Genomic DNA, 22,764 nt, shown 5'->3' on the forward strand with positions numbered 1-22,764 from the left:
CAGCATTTAACAGAGTCCCCCTTTCCCAAGCAGCAGGAAGGTTCATGACAGCTATTTATAGGACGGTTCTCTAGAGAGGAGTAAGTACTGGATCCTTTTATGCTCCTATTATATCTATTTACTTTCAAAGATACAAACTGAGCATAGGAGAGCAATCAAACATTAGGAGTAAAAGCATCTTTCAATGCATCAGGACCAGTTCATCCAAAGTAAAAGTAAAAGACACCCAGTCCACCTAAGCTGGAAACCTTTGAACTGAGCTTCAGAAAGTCACCCTATTTTGTCCAAATTCCAGTTGCTCAGTTCTCCTTCATCTCCTCCCCAACCAGGGTAGCTTCAGTAAGTAGTCGCTATCAACCATCAAGAGCCATCGAATGCCAGCCAGCCAGCTCCCTCAGCTAGCAAACTATTCAGTGGTCTTGAGTAAATATAATTTTGCATAGCCAAAGGCATGTGTGCACTGCAGGTCCTTCATGTGCAGTGACTAAGGTCCCTTTGCTTCTCTAATGGTGTGGCTGCAACCTTTTGGGGTCTGAGCAAGGGAGCAGCTCATGACGAGATGCTATCCAGAAAGGGATGCAGAATAATGTAACTGAAACATTTGTTGTCTGCCCTATGCAGTGAATATTTTTTGCCATATTTGAACTACCTTCTTAAACTCTCCCACAAGTTATATTAATCTTATGTATATTAATGGTTCTGAATTGTCATTAAGCAAGTAACTGGCTCCCAAGGAACGACTTCCCACTCAATTAAGCCAAATACTGTTTTCTTTTAGTAAATGTCTGATGACTGTTTGCAGGTCAAACTTTTAGTCCTTACTTGCAGCTGGAGATCATTCAGATTGTTAGGTCAGCCTCTAAGACAATCCCTCTTGCACATGCATTGCTTAAGCACAGCTTAGCCATGATAGCTAGAAAAAAACTCCATGTTTAAAGTTAGTATACCTCTGAATGTCAGACGCTGGGGACAAACCACAGAAATGGTGTCTTACCTTCATGCACAGAGGCATCTCTCTGGCTATTAGGTGAGGCGAATGCTAGAATTGATGGATATTTAGTCTGATCCAATAAGGTTTATGTTTTTTATCCCAGTTAAATATTCAAAAGGCCATGGACTGGCTCAGCTGTATGCATACCAGATATAAAGACATAATTCTTTATGCCTATGAAAGTCTTGGGCAATGTAGCTTGGACCCAATGGCCAAAACATGGGTAATGGTAGGCTTCGGGCATTCACTACGGAACGCACAAAGGTGCCTCTGGGAATGTGTGGGGCTGGGGGAGTCATGCATGCACATAGTGCTCCCAAGACAATGTGTGAGCCGGAAGAGGCTCATCATTGGAAAAGGGTTTCAAAACAGGGATGGGAACCCTTAGCAATCAGAGTTCCTACAACTAGATTGGGCAGCCTTCACACAATGAACTGGGTAACTCTTCAGATTGACGCAGAAGTACTGCTGGCACATGTGATCTCAAATGTGGGGCAGCAGCTAGCTCCACATTTTCCAGTTGGCACTCTTGCATATTATGTGCTGGGTGCCTGAAGAAAATGTGTGGGAATCCAGGTTTTGAATTATGTTGGTACAGTCATACCTCAGGTTGCGAACGCTGCAGGTTGCGCGTTTTCGGGTTAGGGACCGCGCTGAACCTGGAAGTACCGGAATGGCTTACTTCCGGGTTTCAGCGCTCATGCATGCACAGAAGCGCTGAATCATGTCATGCAAGTGTGCCTCCTGCACAGATCACGTTTGCAACCTGAGGTATGACTGTATATAAATGCCAGTGAGTTTTAGAAATTTTGATTCCATGCCCATTACAGGTCAGTTCTGACAACAGCCCAGCTTTGTCAAAGTATCATCACTGAAATAAAACCAGTGTTCTATCGGGCAGTGACCAATACCCTTAAAACAAACAAGTGTGATTTATGCTCTGCTGTGTCAAAATTGCAGGCTGATTTTGTGATACATACCAGTGACAGCTACAATGAGGATAGATGAGAGCAAAACATATTCCTTTAGAATCGCTTTGAATCTTGATTGTTCAGATGAAATGCTAGTTGCAATTTAACTTACCTTTCCATTGGCCTATTTTTCCTTGACAGCTATTTACCCTGATTTTCCCCATTTGATTCTTTCTTTCCCCTTCCTCCCTAATGTGCACTGTCTTTTCTTTAAAATGTATGACTTTTGTGCCTAACAATTTTAAATGTATTTACTATTATTCGTTTTGCCATCATCAGATCTCTCCATTGAGTGACTACTTCTCAGCAGGTCTACCCAGGGGATTCTCAAAATTATGCCATTGAGTCTTGGTAAGTACAGTAAGGAGAAAAGTTCTGCTTGGGTTTCTGTAAGTACAGTGGTACCTCAGGTTACATATGCTTCAGGTTACATACGCTTCAGGTTATGGACTCCGCTAACCCAGAAATAGTGCTTCAGGTTAAGAACTTTGTTTCAGGATAAGAACAGAAATCGTGCTCCAGCGGCACGGCGGCAGCAGGAGGCCCCATTAGCTAAAGCGCTGCTTCAGGTTAAGAACTGACCTCCAGAATGAATTAAGTACTTAACCCGAGGTACCACTGTACATATCTTTAGGAAAATTTCTAGCTAGATTGCATTCTGAAATATAGGTACTTTGCCACTATCATATCTGCTGCAGTAACTCCCAGTCATGAATGCTCAAGGAATTTGGTCTCCTGTGCTTGACCTATCTGCACTATCAAGCTTGACCTTGATGACACAGAGATCTTCATCATGTGCATGTTCCGTTTTATCTGAGCACAGATTCACTATATCTAGGACCTCTTACAATATATATATATAAACCTCTCTGCACTTGCTTGTATGGACATACGTGTGAGTCCATCAGAATGATGAATACATTTCAGAATATAACTCTTGTGTAAAGAGTTGGGGGCAGAAAACAACAATCCAGAGGATCCGAACTAAATTTCTGTTGTCCTCTATTACTTGGTTTACAGCCTACTGCTTGTTGTTTCTCTTATTTAATTAAAGATTCTGGTTCAGATAAATGTTGCATGGGAGTGCTATAGTGTGTTTTGCAGTGCAAAGATTGACTCAATCCCATTTTTTATTAAACCAGACAAAAAAAAACATGCTTGGTAGCTCTCAGGTTGCTAACTGGATATTGTGATATTTAATGTATGGTGTGCTTAGTTTTGTGTCAACTCAGCCAACAAGATTGCTTTGGCAGATGCACTTTCACAAGGCATGTATAAAAGCAGGGAGTGGGAAGATTTTGAACTTACATTACCATATCTGTGCTCTTTTGACAATAACATTTGGACAATAATTTCTGTCAGGACACCCTGGACTTTATCAAAGTCCAGAGAAATGTGGTTTTTATTATTGCATTTCACAGGCAATTGAGAATGCGGGGGGGGGGGGGGATAATAATTTGAGTTGAGTTTGAGCATCAACCTATTGTGAATTGCATGGCCCCACTTTATAAAGCATCTGAGCATGTATGGAATGCACCTCCCACGTTGCTATACTCATCCGGCCTCAACTGTAAATGTTCTGGTGACTACTGTAAAGTGCTGTACAGTATTGGGGTGGCGGGGTGGGGTGTCACCCTTGAAGATGGTCCTGAGGCTGCAACTAGAGCAGAATGTGGCTGCTAACCGAGGCAACCCATGTGACCACGTGTGACAGGTCCTGAAAGCCCTGCTCTGGCTGCCAGCCAGCTCCTCTGCCATTCATGATATTAGTACTAGCATAGAAACACCTTAATGACTCAGGAGGACTCAAGCACCTAAAAGAGCACCTTCTCCAGAATAAACCATCTCAGCCCTAAAATCATTCAGAGAGGCACAGTTGCCATTCACCCATCAGACAGCCTTCCCAGCTGCAGTTTCCCCATTTGTGGAATGCCCTCCTTAGTGAGGTGTGTCTGTTTTCCCCATTCTTAAATTTTGAGAGGAAGTTAAAAATATTCTTGTTTACTCAGGCATTTGATAGCTGAAAGTTTCTGTTCCTGGCATGGAAATCGATTGAAATTTTAAGCTGGGAGAGTGCATTATTATTTTATATGTTTTTTAGATGATTTAACTTTTTAAAAAATCATTTTTAGATTATTAAAATTGTTTTGAAACAATTTTTAATTGTTTTATCACTGATGCATTTGCTGCCTTGAGCTCCTTTGGGAGGAAGGGCAGCATAGAATTCTAATAAATAAATACTTGTAAGGTGAAGAATTCAGGATTTGAGGGTAGAGCTGCCAGGCAGTTTGAGTCCCAGGACCTCTCTTTTTCATTAGAAAAAAGCCAGTTTATTTTTAGTAAGGTCAGAATAATAAATTTCCACATCAAAACAAAACAAAATGTTAACGTACATTCAACGCAAGAACTATACATGAGTAGGCAGATATAGTCACGATGACCTTCCTCTGTTAAAGATCACCATAACAACATGCTACATTTGATTTAACAACATTAACTTTGATCATTGCTGCAGCCGATGCAAACTGAGTAACTTTTATGGGGTTACAAATTTGCCAATACTGTTTCAAGGAGATTCAGTTTTCTAAAGAAACTAAACATTAGAAACCTGATTGAGCACAGAAGCAACTAGTTCCCCCACAATTCTTGTTTTTATCTGTAAACCACCCTGAGTCCCATCAGGGAAAAAGGTGGAGTATAAATATAGTTGTTATTGTTTTTATTATTATTAATAATAATAAGTCCATTGTTTGCATGACCTGCCAGTGCACTGCTGTAAATGTTTTTCTTAACTCATATAGATTAACAAAACAAAAAACAAAAACCCAGCCTCACAGCCAAAGCAGTCTGTCTGATCAACTTATACCTTGGCGATAAGTGCAATGTTCACACTACCAACAGATTTGATTGAACATTAGTGTACCCAAGTTTGCTTTTGGACTGGTATTTTACAGAAGAGAACCCCTGCACCTTCAGACATATTGTTGTTGTTGTTGTTGTTGTTGTTGTTTCTATAGAATAAGCACAATTCTCCCTTTTTGCAGATGCAGGCGTCTCACTCCACTAACATCAGAATCAGCCTTTTACTGAGTCAGACCACTGGTCCACCTAATGCAGTGCCGTCTGCATCAGGGACAGTCAACACCATGCTCCCTGGATGTTGTTGAGCTTCATCTCCTTTCACCTCTGGCCATTGGCTGTGCTGGCTGCAGCTGATGGGAGCTGTAGTCCAGCAATATTTGCTACCCCTGGTCTCCATCAACTGCAGTGGCTCTGTGGGATTTCAGGTAGGAGTCTTTCTGAGCCTTAACTGGAGATGCCAGGGATCAAAGCTGGGAGGTTTTGCAAGCATGTTCTCTTGCATTGAGGCACAGCATTTCTGCTATTGCTTTGGCTCAAAGAAGTGCAGGATCCCTTGCTTCTCTCACATGTTTCTGTGCTATAAGAAATGCCACAGTCCCCTGAAAGGAGACGGGCACTTTATGTAAGTGTACCTTTGAAAAACACGGGTAAAATCAGCAAGAACATTTGACAGAAGAGCTGCATGTGTAAGTAAGCAAACGCTTACTTTGGCCTTGCAGGTCTAGTAGTCATGCCCATTTAGCACAACATCATCCCATCAGTACTCATGCCCATTTTTAACCAAACTATTCCCAGAGGAGATAATTTTCACAGCTAGGTTCAATGCTTTGCTATCAGCAGTTGTGAGACTGATTTCCTAGACTCCCATGGAACTCAGATTTCTTAGAAAAGAAGTTTAGTTGAAGAGTTAGACCATGTTCTCCTGAACTGCAATTTTTATAGGGATTTAAGTTTCCCCTTTTTATCTCCCCAGTATTTTCTCTCTACTTGAAGAACTCAGTTGAATTCTGTATCTTAATTTTAATGGCAAACTCCAACCCTGAGATCACAGAAAACATAGGTAACAATTATTAAAGTGATTCTGAATCGAAATTGTCTGAATATTTATTTCTGATTGTTCACTGGTTCTGTTATATTCTCATTCTAAAGGGAAAAATATTGCCCTCCCTCTCACTAGGGGTGCCTTGATAACTGTGCACTGTATTGGAGGCTTATGGACTGTTGACCAAGTAAACTGAAATAGTCATTGCTTAACAGAACTGATTATGAAATAAAATATCATACAATTGACTCTGAGCTTACACTGAGCACACTGTCACCATCAGAGAAATGTCTAAACTGTACAACTTAGGGTGGTACTTCCACACCACTACTAAGACATGCATGCTGCAGCTCTGTACCTTGTGGCCATATAAACTCATTGTAACCATGGGATTTAGGAGAGGGTAGGGAACACTGGTAAGCAAACACAGTTGACCAGGACTGGGGAACCTCTGGGCTTCCAGATGTTGTTGGACTTCAACTCCCATTAGCTGCAGGCAGCATGGCTGGTGGTGAGAGATGATGGAGTCCAGCTACCACCTGAGTGCCACAGTTCCCCCATAAACCACACAACAGATTATTTACAAAAGCATGCCAACTTTTAGAGACAGCTTCTATCCACTTTATCTGCACATTTTGCTCCATTTTAGCCAATGCATCGTGCCTCCTTTGACACAACTTTGCTATGCCTTGTTCCTTTGGTTTGAAACTTGCATTGTGGGTGGCCCCCAGCATTTTAACACTCTCTCTAGCATCTAGCATCCGAGAGTGCAAATGCTGATACCAGGAACAGCTGTATCCCAATGCAGGCTATAGCAGGCCCTACCAACATTCTCTTTAGCGTAAGAGCTCGTTGCCCTGGATTGAAAACTAGCTAAAGATCAGTTGATGATCTTGAATAGTACCTCCAAAAGGAACAAAGGCAATGCTGACGCCCAATCCAGAGCTGTAAGTAACAGTGCAATCCTAATTACATGGAAGCTCCTCCAATCAGAGTGAGCCTTATTCCCAAGTAAGGGAATCTAGGATTGCCAAGTTAGAAAAGTTCCCTTTACACATTATATGTGTGAAGAGGGCTCTATGCACTGAAAGAGGCTTGCTGCTCGCTCTGCTCTGTTATTGGGTGTGGTTCACTGACCTCAACCCCAAAGTCCACATATCAAGACCTATGAATGTAGAGCTTTGCATAAGCTGGAACCCTGAACAAGTGGAAAACCAGTTGTGTGGAAGCCTCCCAGCACACAGAGTTATCCCACAGTCAACATATGTGACGTTTATATCCAACTGATGTCATGACCCATGTAGAAAAATAGAACTGAAAAGGACCGAGGAGCAATCTATCGAACTTAGGCCCATTGCTCAACATTTCATAACTGCAGTCTAAACCAGTGACTTAGATGTGTGAACTGAACCATCAGAGTCAAAAACTACAGAGATAACTTCTGAATTATCTCACTTCATTTTGCACACAATTCCTTTTCACTGGAATCAATTCATACTTCCAGCTTTGCATTCTCAGGTGATGGGAAATCAAGGGGCATAGCTGAATGTGTGCACTGGCTCTTGGAAACATCCAAACCTTGTCCTGCTCCAGCAGCTGCTATTCCTACTGGTGTTTCTGTGCCACCCTGCACTCATAAGCCCCACATGTAGGATGGTGTAGAGAGATGACTGACAAATCCAGTTTTCTGCATATTTATATTTTCTTTGCTTGATTTGTCCAAGACCATAGTAAATATTCTGACAGTTTATCTAAACCTAGCTCTTTGATTTCACAGACTGATGTATAAGAAAATAATATTTATGGAAAGTTACATTGGATTGCATTCAGTGACATTTCATATACTGCAAAGTACATTGTAAACATATGTGTGTGTGTGTGTGTGTGTACACACACACACACACACAGAGAGAGAGAGAGAGAAAACAGGAAACATCTAGGGCTGTAAATACAAAAAAAGGGAGATGTGTATCTCAGAGATGCTGGAAAGGCTGAATGTTCACTATTATGGTAGCCCAACATGTTTCCGCTCAAGAGAACCTATAAAGAAACAGATGAGCCAGCCCCTGAAGAGGCTCCCTTGAACTTAAACATGTTGAGCTAACATAATACCAAATTTTCATCCTTTCAAGCATCTCTGAGATACATACCCCCCCCTTTTAATGTATACATATCCACATACATAGTGTGTAGGTAGGTAGGCATCTAGGTTCCATAAAATAACAGATAAATATTATGAAAATATAGAGTTTTTATTTGCAGACATATAAACACTTTTGGTACAGTACAGACATATTGTCAGAACTCAAGAAAAGTGTCAGTTCTAAGCAGAGCACTCATTTGCCTTGTTTTACACAGCTAGATTTGATGGAGACATCTGGCATGAAAGTTTTGCAGCTTTTGCAATCATTGTTAAAGGTGTGCATTGCTGATAACCCCTCTGCTGTGTAAATGCAGAGATAGGCAGGTGTCAGTTCTGGGAAGATATGTCACTGGCTTTAGGAAGGAAAGTTATGGGCATGATCGAAAAGACTAAGCTAATGAAAAGGAAGGGAGCCAAGAGTCAGTAATTAGCTGCTGTTCTCTCACACAAAATACCCATTGAGAGAATAGCAAGAGCCCAAATTTAAAAAACCAAAGGTTCATATGACCAATAATTTTTGTTTCAATATGAGATATCTAATTCAGAAACATTGCTTTTTTAAAAAAGAAAAAGAAAAATTATACAACCAAAGTGATGGAATACTACTGATAGATCATTGAAACTACAAAGCATTATTAACAACAACTAGGGATCACTAGATCAACAACAACAACAAAATTAGTTGGGGTGGTGGTAGATGGAACTATAATATTCTGAAATGGAGGGATATTGATCGTGGGCCCCAGTCCAGAGATATTTGCAGGCAGTGGGAACTGCACACAAGGATCTCTCCTGCAGGCCTCAGTAGATGAGAAGGATTGTAAGCTCTGCCTCTGACACCGTTATTCACCTATTTGGAGCAAGAGGGGTGTCTGAATCAGCAGTTTAGTAGTGAGTGGATGAGCGGAATGTAGAATTTCTCCCTGTCACATCTTTTTGTATTTAAGGTTCAAGGCCCATAAGGACAATGCATGCATGGAAACATTTTCCACATGCAGATAGTCTTGATGGAGTCGGCATGATGGTTATCAGGCTCTCTTACTCTCAAGTAATAGAAATTGATCCTTAGAAATAACTGGCATTTCACTGCTCCCTTACTTTGCTGCACTTAGTCTACAGCCTTGTGCACTCTTACTTGAGGAGAAAGCCTCATTTAGCTCAGGTCACTATGCATAGGAACAGGCTGTTGTACTTTAGATTCTAGTGGCAGGTACTCAAACCTCTTGAAGGCTTGGGGAAATCTTGCACAGAGGCATCCCAAAAGTTTCAAGAAGTGTTATGTCAGGGAAATTGGCAACAGAAACCCTTTTCTGCCCTGTGTACACCTCAACTCGTTCGCATCCCAGATGGCATATTTATTTTATTTGTTCCAAGAGATACTGATCAAAATACTGCTGAAGCAATTTATAATGTTTGTTCTCCATATTGAGGTGAAAGTGAACATCTAATTTCTGTCCATAACCTCACAAGGGGATAATGGGTACCCTCAACAAATTGCACTTCTTGTTAATGCCGTTCCTATATAGAGGGAGATTTATATATTTAATCATCTGAGGTAATAAAACATTCTGTTTGATTTACCAGTGCATATTTTCTTGTCAACTTCTTGTATATACAATAGAGCATATAATTATTATACCTCAAACCCATACTTTTATTTTGTTTATTTTTCCCCTTTAGAAAAACAATGTTTTAAAATATACTTTTCATTTTCTTTTAAACAGACTCATTTACAGGAATGGCAGATGTTGCCCTCTTGTGGTAAAAAATGACTTAGGAATGAAAAAGAATTTAACAATGAATTTGTCATTGTCTTACCTTTCACTTTATGAATACTGACTTAATTTATGGGTGGGTCTTGTGATGACCAAGTCTACACAGACAAGTTATGAGCTGTTAGCACTATGGTTTCATAAAAAAGCTGTACAATGAATTTGATTTTCTTTTTCTTTTCACTGAAAAAAAGCTGTAGACAGCTACAGTATTTACAATTATAATAAGTTATAAATCAGTAGTCCTTCATTGTAGCTACTGCTGACAATCCTGTATCTGGGAACTTTATCACTATTCAGAATTATTAGGTTTTGGTTGAGATTATCCATTTGAAGCCATCAGATATTGGAAATTTCCACAGGCCTTTTCTCCAGCATATGAAGATCAATTCTTCCATTTAATGGGATTTGTACTTCCAAAGTTTCGTCTCCTCTGTGGTACTTTCTTCCTCTCCTTAGGCAGATGTAAATACCCATTCCAGTTACCAATGTTATTGAACACAAGCTTATTACTGACAGGACCACTAAGGTAGGCATGCAAGATGCTGATTCTACTCTTTTGTGTGTGGGTTCTATAGAGATTTGTGGTTCTTTTTCCTCAACGTTAATATCAGGTTCCTTTCTTAAAAGGCTTTCAATGTAGCTCTCGTTGCTCACAGTGTCATTGACAAAGAGGTTCACCATAACTGTGGAATGCAGAGGTTCTGGGTAACCATGATCACTAACCTTAACAAGAAGCCGATAAAGGCCATAGTCGTTTTGCATTAGTGACTCCTCCAGAGTGATGTTGCCTGTCTTGGGGTCAATCTTAAAGGAGTCTGGCCGGGGACCTCTTCTCCCTATGATGCTGTATGCTATGACTGCATTCATGCCGGTATCATTATCTACAGCATAAACTTCTGTGATAGGAGAGCCAGGTAGAGTAGAAGGGAGGACTAGGAGGTAAGACATGTTGGACTGTGGAAACAGGACCAAGGGTGGGTTATCATTGATGTCCAGCAAAAGGACAGTTATTTTTGCAGTCGAGGACAAGGCCGGATCACCTCCATCGACTGCTTCAACCCATAAGATGTATGAGCTCTGCTGTTCCCTGTCTAGAGAGACCTTAGCTCTTAGCACTCCTTTGCCAGTGTCTATAACAAAGATGTCACTTCCATTTACAACAGAAAGTGCTACCCAGCCATTTTGCCCTATATCTGCATCCGTGACACTTATAACTCCAATTTCCCCAAAGCCTGGAAAATTCTCTGGCACAAAAAAACTAAAATCCTTGTTGATAAATCTTGGACTGTTGTCATTTTTATCCAGTACAGAGATGGTAACTGTGGCTATTGATTCTCGGGCTGGTACTCCAGAATCTACTGCTTTAACTGTGTAGCGGTATTTTTCTCTCTCTTCTCTGTCCAGCTGGGTGGAAACTGTCAAAACTCCTGTGACTTTATCTAAAGCAAAATATGAAGGGGCTTCAGGCCCTAGGAAATAAGACACTTGTCCTCTTTCTCCACTGTCAGCATCTGTTGCATGTAGCTTGGTCAAAAAAGCATTGGGGACATTATTTTCTTCAATTGATAATTCTATCAGTGTTTGAGAAAAAACAGGTGAATTGTCATTATCATCCAGAACCTGCACTTTCACTATTTTATTGACATGGAATCCTTCAGTATTCCATGCGATCACTGATACTTCATAGAACTGTTGAGCCTCATAATCCAATGGTTTTGTAGTCTCCAGCAAGTACTCATTGTGATATGGTTTGTATGGTGACAACCTGAATGGGCCATCACCATCCAAATAGCAATCCACTTTGTATTTTTCGTCTGGATCTTTTATGGTAAAAAATGCTATCGGTGTGTTAACAGGCTCTAATTCCCTCAGGTAAACCACCCCTTCTACTTCATTAGCTATAAAACGAGGAATCACTTCAGGAGGTCTCATTGTGACTTTGATGATGGATATTAACACAGTGATCACTGCAGGGATACAACCGGGACCGTTGGCTAATACGCTCAACCGATGGAGACGAGGAGTGTCACCATTAATCCTCTTGGAGAGCTTGATAACACCTGTGCTTTCATCAAGATGAAACAAAGTGCGGGATGACTGAGAAACCTTCTGGCTGTAGGAATATGTGATCTCTGCATTGATTCCCTGATCCACATCCACAGCATGGACAGAGGCTATGGGCAACCCAATACTAGAATTCCCAAAAACTGTGACATTGATCTGGGTCTCATTGAACTGTGGGCAGTTGTCGTTGATGTCACTGATGCCAATAGTGAGGGTGGCACTGCCCACCAGTGGAGGGACTCCTCCATCCTCTGCAGTTATGAGGGTAATATATTTGTCTCTGGCCTCTCTGTCCAAGGCACCCATGACAATCAGGTAAGGCGTTCTTTCCCCACTTTCATTTTCCTCCACATCCAATGTAAAAACCCCAAAGTCATCTTGCAGGTGGTATGTCTGGACCCCGTTGCTCCCCATGTCTGGGTCAACTGCCGGATGCTCTATAGCTAAACGGGTGTTGACTGGTGAGTTCTCAGGCACAAAGAGGTGGATCTGTGGCATGGGAAAGCACGGGGCATTGTCATTGACATCGTGGATGGCAATCTTCACCTTGACAAGGCGGAAATACTCCTGAGGCAACACCATAACATCCAGCAACAGCAAGCACGACTCAGAAGATGGTACTGGGGAGGAGGAGGAGGAGGAGGAGGCAACCACACTAGAGCCAACATTATCCTCTGTGCAGAGCGCCTCCCGGTCAATCTCCTTTGCGGAGGTGCGCAGTTCTCCAGTCTGGTTGTCCAGGTTCACATACTGACCTCCTAATCCCTGGGAGGCAAGGCTGAAGGAGAGAGGGGTTTTCCCCCATTGCTGAGGCTGCTGCTTCCCCTCTACTGTGGCCTCTCCCTCTCCCTCTGATGTTGCTTGGACCTGTAAATCCTGGGCTAGATTCCCGATCAGGAACCCGGAGGGCAGCCCTTCATTGATGCTGTAGAAAAGTTCAGTGGCACGACTATAGCTTGCAAAGCAGTTGAAAGGTCCAAGGAAGAGCAGGAAAAGGAATAAGTTCTGAGGAAAGAGATGCACGTGACGTTAGCGAATGGCATGTCCATCTGAGAGCATCAGTTTAATCACCCCCTCTCCATTTTGCCCCCCAAAAGAGGTCTTTCTGTGCAAGACCTTGCATTGGACCATTATCTTCAGAATTCCTACCGAATTAACAATCCAGCCTACACAAATCCACCATCTGAGTACATCCTCCTGAAAAATTTCCACCTGCCTCATATTTTTGACCTCTACACCCTCCCAATACTTAGTGCCAGTCTTCAGTCTAAATAGATCACCATCTCCTTCTGTTGCACACAACCACCAGCCCTGAAACATGAAGTCCCCAAACTCACCATCAATAAATGAAGAGTTGTCATCCCGTTTACCCTTAACTGTTAGTTTCCTCAATAAAACAGTCATAAAGAATTTGTTAAAAAGAAGCAGTATATGTATATGCTCAAAACCACATATGTTTGTGCCTATAAATCCCCATGCTGCAGTCTAGATCACTATACAATGCCATAAAGGGTGGGAGAAACAGAAGCATATTTAAACTTCATCTTCAGTTTCCTCACTATCTCAAATGTATTAGCATTTTTGTCAAGCCATAAACAGATTGTGAGTGAAAACAAAACAGTGGGCAGCCATCTAGGAACAAAAGCATAAACCATCGTTCTCTGCATAAAATGCATCACTGTTTAATTTTGTATTTTTCACTTCCATATATATATATATATATATATATATATATATGAAAAATACAATATACTGTGTATATATATATAGAAACATTGCTTTTGATTATGCAAGACTGCAGGTACCATCCTCTCTTCTTCAGATTAGTAATAGAGTTGGCTCCGTTTGTCCAGCAGATCTAGGAACGGCTGTCCTTTGCCAGATATGGTCATCTAAGGTGCCTTTGCCACAAATTAACCCTTTCCCCTTCCCTACTGGGAGATGACACAAAACCATATGCAGCCACAGCTCATCACAGCTTACTGTGCACTGACAGAAATGTTAGCCACTGCTGCTTTGACTTCATGGGTTCTTCCCCTGAAGTTAAACAAACATGTCTTCAACCCAAAGAACAATTTCTCGAGAATAAGATCCACTGAAATAAGCAAGTATGTGTGACTAGGAATGGCCACACATGTGCATCCTCCTCGGTCCCTTTTAAAGCCACAGTACTGGAAGAATCTTGTCACACATGGTCCCTTTCATTCTCTGTTAGAACTATCACGCTCCTGGGAGCTTGCAGACCTTAATTTAAGGATTGGGTGAGGGGGGGGGATCCTTTTCTGAGTTCCTTTGAGCACACACAGTGGTCCTCCTGGCCTCATCCGCTTTTTCTCATGCACAGCTCTGATTGTATGCCCGCTGACTCTCAAGAAGGGCTCGCTGAGGGTCTTTACCCAGTGCGCACACACTTCTAAGTAAATCAGCATAATAGGATCCTGCTGCAACACCACCTCCCAAATAAATGCACAGGATTGCAGCCTTGAGCTGTTGTTATCAATCCTCCTCTCATCACCATCGTGACTTACTCTGGATAGCTACAGGATCGCACCGTTAAAAGACAGCTACAGAACTGGCAGCCTTGCCTCCTGAAACTGTTGCTTCTGCCGCCCCTCTTTCTACACCTGCTCCAGCGCCTCCCACCCCCTTTTTACCATCATTTCTACACTCCTAAAGCGCTACATTTGCCGTGCCGCTTCCCCACGGGCGAAGTTTCCTTGCTCGCTCCCGCCCAACTTCGGCTCGAAGCGTCCGATCTTGCGCACCTTTCCTCGAAAAGGATCCCAAAGAAGCGCAAAGAGACCAGCAGGGCAGCCTCTCCAGACCCCCTTCCTCCCCCCGCTTAGCGTACCGGCAGGTTCCTCTGCGTGGCGCTTGTGCTGCTCCCAGGGCTGGATCGCTGCCCCATAGCCAGCGGCCGGTGCCTCTTCGCCGGGAGCCGGCGGGATCCTAGGGCCGGGGGCGAGCTGCGCCGCCTCTCATTCCCTCGGCTGCTCATTCCAAATGCGGGCATGGAGGTCCCCGCGCGGGGAAGGGAGGGAGGGAGGCGCGCCGGGGAGGGGAAGAGAAGCGGGGAGAAACAGCCTCCCTCCCTCCCTCCCTCCCTCTCGCCCGGCTCCGGCGCTCATGCAAATCCCTCCCGGACTCCAGCCAATCGCCTCGCAGGGCGCTCAATTAACCCCTGGCGGGCGGCGGGCGCTCCGCTTCGCCTGCTGCGCCGCTTGCAAGCGCAGCCTCTGCCCGCCGCGCTCCGCAGCCTGGGCGGCGATCTTTCCGAGGCCGGAGTCTCCGGCTGCTGAGCGCGGGGCGGAGGTTTGAGCGGCTTCTCCGCCCTCCGCTTCTTTCTTCGAAGCTTTCCGGGCGGGAACCCAAGACGGCGAAGAGAGGAACCCAAAGGAAGGAGCGAGAGACGGGTCGAGCTGCCGTCCCCAATATCCACCCGCTTGCCTTAGCGACTTTGGATGAAAGTAGCGCGCCAGGAGACGAGGTCCACGTGTGGACGCGCTGGAGGGCAGTCCTGGTCCAGCGAGAGGAGGCTTCGGGCTCCGGGCATTTGGGGAGCCCTCAAAGCGGGGGCGGGGGGGGAGAAGAGGAAGAAAGGAGCCCCGTTGCATCCCAGGCATGGGAGCCCCCCAAATATTGTAAGGGGCTGCCCCCCCCCCCGCAAGTTGATGGGTGTTGCCATTCACATGGTGTGGGTGTGCTGCTTCTTGCGATCGATTATGTGGGGTGGCGCTTACCTGGCCACCCCCGGGATTTTATTCAAGTTGGTACCCCTGCTCCCCTTCCTCGCTTGCCTTGCTAGGGTTGCTTTCCGACTCGTGCGCTCCAGATCCCTTGTTCAGCCCCGTATCTCAGGCACAGAGCAATTCCGTGGAACAGTTGTAGGGAAGAAGAAGGGGGTTTGTGCCCTGGGCGTAGCCAAGGGGGCTGGGGGAGCAGCTGCCCCCCATCAGTACAAATCAATACAAATTCGAGGTTCTACCCCCTCTAACAAAAGCCTGCGGCCCCCCCCCCCCATATCATGGTTATGCCCCTGGTCTGTGCCCAACCTGTCCTCGGAGAATGGGCTCCTCCCCTTTAGCTTGCTTCACACTTGGCCTTGCCGTGGCGTCTGCACGTCTGAGGTTTAGCTGCCCATGAAAAACGCACCTTCCAAGTGCATTGGGACACGTGTTTGTTAAAATTAATTTATTTATCACATTTATTTCCTGCCTTTCCTCCCAAAGGAGTCCAGGGAGGTTGATTATACAGAGCCAAACTTAAATGTCGTCTGTCCCAATCGTATCTGAAGTGGGGTATGAGTCTGATACGGATTTACATATAAGCTAAACAAGCTCTAGCTTAGGGCCTCACTCTCTTGGGGCCCCCCAAAAAATTTGAAGGCAAAAAAACCTGGATGTACATTTCCAGAATATGAGATAAAAAACAAATAAAATAAAACCTACATACAGCAACATTATGTATTAATAATTATTTCACAATTAATATACTTCTTCTTAATTGTATTTCAGTTCAACAATTACTTTGATAAAATACATATTTTGTTATGTGCAAATGGCTTTAGATACCTATTAGGTCCATAAATTACCGTATAGCATGTATTCAACACAAAAAACAGCAACAATTTGTTGTTGACAAAGGACACCTGGACATATAAAGGGCCCCATTACCTTCAGTAGCTTAGGGCCTCATCAAACCTAAATCTGGCCCTGGTCAGACATATATTGAATGACCAGACAAGACATATATTGAATGATCAGACAAGACACATATTGAAAGATGCCATCATGTATAGGCCACACATATCAGAAAGCCAGGTTGGCTATAGCACTCCAAGTGTATGCTTGGAGAGGAACCCAGGTTTTCTACCATGCACCAGTACCAGGAATAGGGGTGCAAGGGGCTCAAGCCCCCTAAATATTTTGAAGCATGGGGCTCATCCCCCCCAGTATTGAGGAGGCTGACATCCCCTGCTGCCTTCGGGCACCCTCTGTGCGCCCCAGCCCCCATCCGGAAGCCAGGAGTGGGCTGGGATGAGCGAGGGCAAAGATTGACCTCCGCATGTCCCACCCGGGCCCAGTGCACGCCATGGGGAGAAGGAGGTGGAGCACGGTAGCTGGGCTCTGCTCTCTGCCTCCTCCTCCCTGCCTGATGCTGCATGCGGAGAAGGAGGCCAAGCATGGAGCAGCGCCGTTCTCCCCATTCCTCGGTGGGACATGTCACGTGACACCACATGATTTGTCACATGATGCAGCCCCCCTAATGTGGGGGGGGGGCAAGTAGGTGCCCCTGCTACCATGTAGCCCTAAGTGACCACAACGTGTTCACACATATCTGGGATTGAAGGGACAACCTTGAATTTGAGTAGGGGTCTTATAGTACCACCACATTGTAAATTTTGAAGTGAATGGGTCTCAACATGACAGTTTCCAATGTCCTCAAGGAGAGACTCAAAATGTAGGCTGCCATGCTGATGTTCATTCTCTCTCAAACACACACACACACACACAGAGAGAGAGAGAGACGGCAAAACATAGCATAATATCCAATTTATTAAGATCAGCATGACATGCTTAGTTTTCTGGGAGTAAACTCAATTTAACTCAGTATTGCTTCTGACTGCATAGGTTCAGCTTGTAAAATACACTGAGCTTTAACAAAAGACCTTCAGGCACCTGAAGTATAATCTGTGGCTCTTAATTAGAAATGCAAACCATCTTGCAAAAAAAAAAAAAAAGTGTTACTATTTAAATTGCTAGTATGAGGTGGGAACCGCATCAGAGAAAAGGAAATAAGTTTCCTGTTTCTGTTTGCTTGTATTTCTCATTCTTCAACTTCTTTTATGTTAACCTGTAGCAAACGTGACTTGAAGGCTGGCATCCTCAGCCCCACCATGTGGTCATCTCTGGCAGACGAGCCAGTGCCTGGAGACAGTCAGGTCATGTATCCATAGCAGTGACTAGAGGAGGAATGACTGTTGGGAGGAGTGCAGAGAGAAGAAATGCCATGGTACACCTCCATTAGGACAAATGGATGCCTTCATCTGCTCCTGCTGCAACAAAACATGTCTCTCCCATATCAGTCTCTACAGCCACAGCAGGCACTGCAACCTTAACAGTTTGCCTTCACCACCAAAGATGTTTGCCTCCATTGTCTCCTGAGACAGATGGATGCCAACCAATCAGAAAGCAAACAAATTTGGAAGCCTCACTGTCACCTATTTCAAGGAGGGCCCACCAACAAGCAGACGCCATAATTAGTCCTGCTCAGGGAAAAAGTCCAGAAGCCGTCATTTCCTTCCACTACACCAATGCTTTATCGTTTCTCTCTCTCTTATTTTTAAAATGGAACAATTCTCCCACACCAATACATTGGTTAGTGGATTTGTTTCCAGCAACTTCACAGCAACTGCCTGCTCCAATTAATGTTCAAGACTTAATGTAGCAAAAGATTAAAGCAAAATAGTTGTCGCTGTTCAAAACTAATGTACAGCCTGTTCCATAATCCAGTGAAGCTGAAGTGCTTGGCTTAACTTCAGTGATGGGCCTGAACTAGCTTTGGGCCAAGAATTTCACTTTAACCAGGTCAGTGTGGATCAGTTCCACTAAAGTTGGGCAACTGGATTCAGACAGCACTTAAAAGAGAGTTGCTTAATTTAATCTGGCTTGTTTTGTGGGTTGCATACATCTATGTGGTGCACTAGCATGTGTTGTTTATAGGCTACAACTACAAAGTGCATTTGTCCAGGCAGAACCTCATATGCCTCTGGTGAGCATAACAATAATCTTTTTGGATCAGACCAAAGCGCACACCTAAGTCAGTGCTCTGTTCCCAGCAGTGGCCACTCAGATACCTCTGGGAAACACCAAGCAGGGCACAAAGGCAAAAGCTTTCTCTTGGTGACTATTTCCAGAAGTTGGTGTCCCGAGGTATACTATTCCCTTTAGGTTCCATAGAACTATTATGGCTGTTATCACTGTGGGTAGCTCCATCCTCCGTGAAATTGTACAATATCCACTTAAAGTCATTAAAGTTAGTGGGTGCCACTACATCTTATAGTAGGAAGCCCCATAGATTACAGTGGTACCTCGGGTTACATACGCTTCTGGTTACATACGCTTCAGGTTACAGACTCCGCTAACCCAGAAATATTACCTCGGGTTAAGAACTTTGCTTCAGGATGAGAACAGAAATCGTGCTCCGGCGGCGCGGCGGCAGCAGGAGACCCCACTAGCTAAAGTGATGCTTCAGGTTAAGAACAGTTTCAGGTTAAGAACAGACCTCCGGAACGAATTAAGTACTTAACCCGAGGTACCACTGTAGTTGTATCTTGTTTGAATTTGTTGGCAATTAGTTTGATTTGGTGATCCTGAGCTGTCCTCTTATGAGAGGGGGCAATTATGCATGGATAAACAAAGCTAAATCTAAATCTGCTTGAGATTCCTACACCAGACCAGCTCAGTTGCTGGTGTGGTCATTCTGCAAATATCAAGAGAAGTGTTTACAGCACACTTTGCCTGCATAGAGCAATAATTTAATGAAACAATAATACTTTGCAGTGCTTTTTGAATGTGCAAGCATTTCTCAGTAATTTCCATCCCAAGAATGAATTCCAAAGCTTTACTGCAGAAGAGTCTTAAATCTAGGTACAAGAACAAAATACAAAGTAACACATTGTACTAAGGTAGGACACCCTGAAAATCACTGAGCTTTTTTTTAAGGAAACCACCACTGAGCTTTTTTTGTTGAGCCAAAAAGACACATTTTTTAAATTGCCTTCCTAAGACATTTCAGAAATTCCCCACAGATGTAATTTCTGCCATTACTGTAATTACTGAACTGCGCAACAGATTGAACCATACTCCCTTAGTTAGGGCTGTCATACGTCCCGGGAGGTACTGTCCGGGGAGGTACTGTCCGGGATGTATGACAGCCCTAACTAAGGGAGTATGGTTCAATCTGTTGCGCAGTTCAGTAAACTTTATTCTCTCAGGTCTCAGAGAGAGCTCAGTTTCTGGGTGCTAAGTCATAAGGTGGTTTAGTTCACTGAAATGGAAAAACACCAACCTTCCACTTTCATCCAGAGTGGAACCTATTGCTTAAGGGAAATTGACCTTTACAGCATTCAAAATACAAGGCTCTCAAAAACAGCTTTTTATGTATATTAAACTTAGAACTTTAACAGCTCTATGTGAAACACAAAGTACCTTCAAACTACTTAGCTTTTTCTTGCTATCTTAAATTAGTGGGAGCAGAAAATGCAAGTGTAGTTTTGTGATTTAATAGTACATGTAGGATAAGTATCCTTGGAAATGGATAGCACCTTTTCCTGCAGGACATTCTGAAGTCCGCTCTGCAGTTTGCACAATCCTGCACTGACCCCCATGACTGCCTTGTCAGTTATATAGATGAAGGAAGGGGAAGAGAAGACTCAAGTCTCTGGCACACTGAATGCAGATACCAGATGATCAGCATGAGTGTATCTGAACAGACTCAGTCCATTTCAAATGAGCTTCACATAAAATGCCTTGCCATTGCCATCGCCGTGGGATGCTGCTTGTACATCTGGTACAGTAGTGAATCCAGAGTGGGAAGCTTTCATGTGAACAATCAGAGATTTCTCATTTTGTGTTGACTTTGGTAATGCAAACTGCAAGTTCATCTCAGGGCAGGGAAAAAGGAAGAGACACATCTTGGTGGAGCATTCCTATGGGTTATGCCCACTTCTATAACCTTATCCCCAAAGTCACAGGGAGAAGTACTTCCCACTTCCCCAATGGAACACTTTCCACCTACGTATATATGAAATTATGTTATGATCTTCAGGCCTGTGTTACTCATGTAAATGCTCAAATGTGCACAGGTGACCTAGGAATATTCATATGCTTTCTCTCACACACATCAACTTTCTGCCTTATTTTTCATACATTTGGATATTGTCTCCTGTGCAGTAAACCTGGATGGCAGCTAACATTACTGAGGGAACTATCCAGCAAGATCTGCTAGGCCTAGGGGCTACCTATTAATGTCACCAACTGATCAAGAAGGACAAGTGTTTATTGATCTGTGAAGTGCCACAAGATTCTGTTGCTGGTGCCTTGATTGGCAGACCTATTTTTTTCTGGGGCACCATTTGTCTTTCTTCCACAAGAAGACATCTGCTGTTTTTGCTGCTTCTTGTTTCCTCTTCCCTTCTCTAGGCCTTTCTGGTGAACCTTTTGTAGTACTGGTGTTTAGCTGATTCAGGGCTCCAAATGTCTTTCTTCAAGGAACTGCTACTGTTTTGGAATATAACTTTTTTCAGCCACTGAGGTAACGGTAAAGGACCCCTGAATGGTTAAGTCCAGTCAAAATTGACTATGGGGTGCAGCATTCAACTTTGCTTTCAGGCCAAGGGAGCCAGCGTTCATCCGCAGACAGCTTTCCATGTCATTTGGCTAGCATGACTAAACCGCTTCTGGTGCAACGGAACACCATGATGGAAGCCAGAGTGCATGGAAACACCATTTACCTTCCCTCTGCTGTGGAACCTATTTATCTACTTGCACTGGTATGCTTTTGAACTGCTTCGATGGCAGGAGCTGGGACAGAGCAATGAGAGCTCACCTCATCATGCAGATTCAAACCGCGACCTTTCGATCAGCAAGCCTAAGAAGCTCGGTGGTTTAGACCACAGCGCCACCTGCATCCCATCAATTCACTTCAGCCACTGAAGTTTTTGTTGTTGTTGCAGTGCAAATGCAATTCCCCTTGATACCCGCTACACCCCCACAGTTTGTTAACATAGATATTGCTTTGTCCTACAAATGCCACAGATGCTTATTCAGTTAATGCTGTAACATCACTGGTGGCAAAGAAGTTTGCTTTACCACAGCTATAAACAAAGAAAGTAAAGATGGCAGCATATTTTCCTAAACAAAATAAAAGCAACAATTAAACACTAACAAATATATTGTGGCAGAAGCTTTTGTATATTACTGTCCACTTTGTCAGATGCATAACGTATTGTCCTAAGTTAGGGTAGGGTGGATGGGTAGTAAACAAGTGAGGTCAGAGGGAAATGAAATGCTGAAAAATACAGACATTGATAATTATGTGTTGAATGTTTGTGACCAATAAGCTGTTGGGTTACTTTGTGCAGTGAGAAGTTCAGTAAAGGTATTAAACTTCCCACAGTGGACAAAGTGTAGCAGAGGTTGTTTTATTTAGTAAACACAAAATACACTATACACACATTATACACAGTTGCTTCAAGAAGGCTTCCCTCTCTGAGCCCAGAGAGGGTTTCTAGCTTTCCAAGTCCTTGCTTAAAGTTCACAGCAAATCCAAAGTCACTTCAATCTTCTGTTTCTTCTTCACAAGTCTTTCTAGTTTTACCCCCAGCGATCCTTCTCCACAATTCTCCACAACAGAATGCTGTAATTGGAGCTTCAGATATAGGCTAACACTACATGCCAACCTGCACAGCAACAGAGATAAGCTGCTCATGAGTACTCTGCATCTACATCTTGGGGGGGGGGGACATTTTGTACTAAAATATGGAGAATTAAAGCAATATTGAACATTCCCTACCTAAGTGGTGATAACATAGACATCCTGGCATTGATAAGCCAATTAAAACTTACAATGTGCTAAAAAATACTTTGCCTTGCATCAATCCACATAAGTTGCTTGGGATGTATTCTTTATTTTATACATTTATATTCCAGTTTATAATAATTTATGACTAAAAACATAAAGCAGAAAATGAAATAAGATGTCTAAAAATAAAAGCAAAAATCACAGCTAAAGCATTTATCAAATTATGCTTCCAAGCACTAGCTTCTGTGGTGACAGTGGAAGAGACCAATGTTTTCTGCCTAGAACTGGCATTAAAGAGGTGTAACACAGGTAAATGAATTAAATTATGGCTA

General features: G+C 43.4%; 1 protein-coding gene across 1 annotated transcript; it reads right to left on the minus strand.

Moving 5' to 3' along the window:
* Positions 1–8,097: 8,097 nt before the first annotated feature.
* On the minus strand, positions 8,098–14,943 carry PCDH20 (protocadherin 20). Its single transcript, XM_083611882.1, has 2 exons — positions 14,700–14,943; positions 8,098–12,853 (listed from the first exon to the last, which is right to left on the minus strand). Exons 1-2 carry the CDS (start codon positions 14,859–14,861, stop codon positions 10,121–10,123), a joined length of 2,895 nt encoding a protein of 964 aa, XP_083468008.1. The 5' UTR covers positions 14,862–14,943; the 3' UTR covers positions 8,098–10,120.
* Positions 14,944–22,764: the final 7,821 nt, after the last annotated feature.

Source organism: Podarcis filfolensis, assembly GCF_964270895.1.
Source record: "Podarcis filfolensis genome assembly, chromosome: 4".
Lineage (NCBI taxonomy): Eukaryota > Metazoa > Chordata > Lepidosauria > Squamata > Lacertidae > Podarcis > Podarcis filfolensis.

Coding starts and splice junctions, on each gene's coding strand:
- PCDH20 (XM_083611882.1), bottom strand. CDS start 14,861: ATGCCCGCATTTGGAATGAGCAGCCGAGGGAATGAGAGGCGGCGCAGC. Junction 12,854..14,699: donor CCACGCAGAGGAACCTGCCG/GTACGCTAAGCG, acceptor CTCTTTCCTCAG/AACTTATTCCTTTTCCTGCT.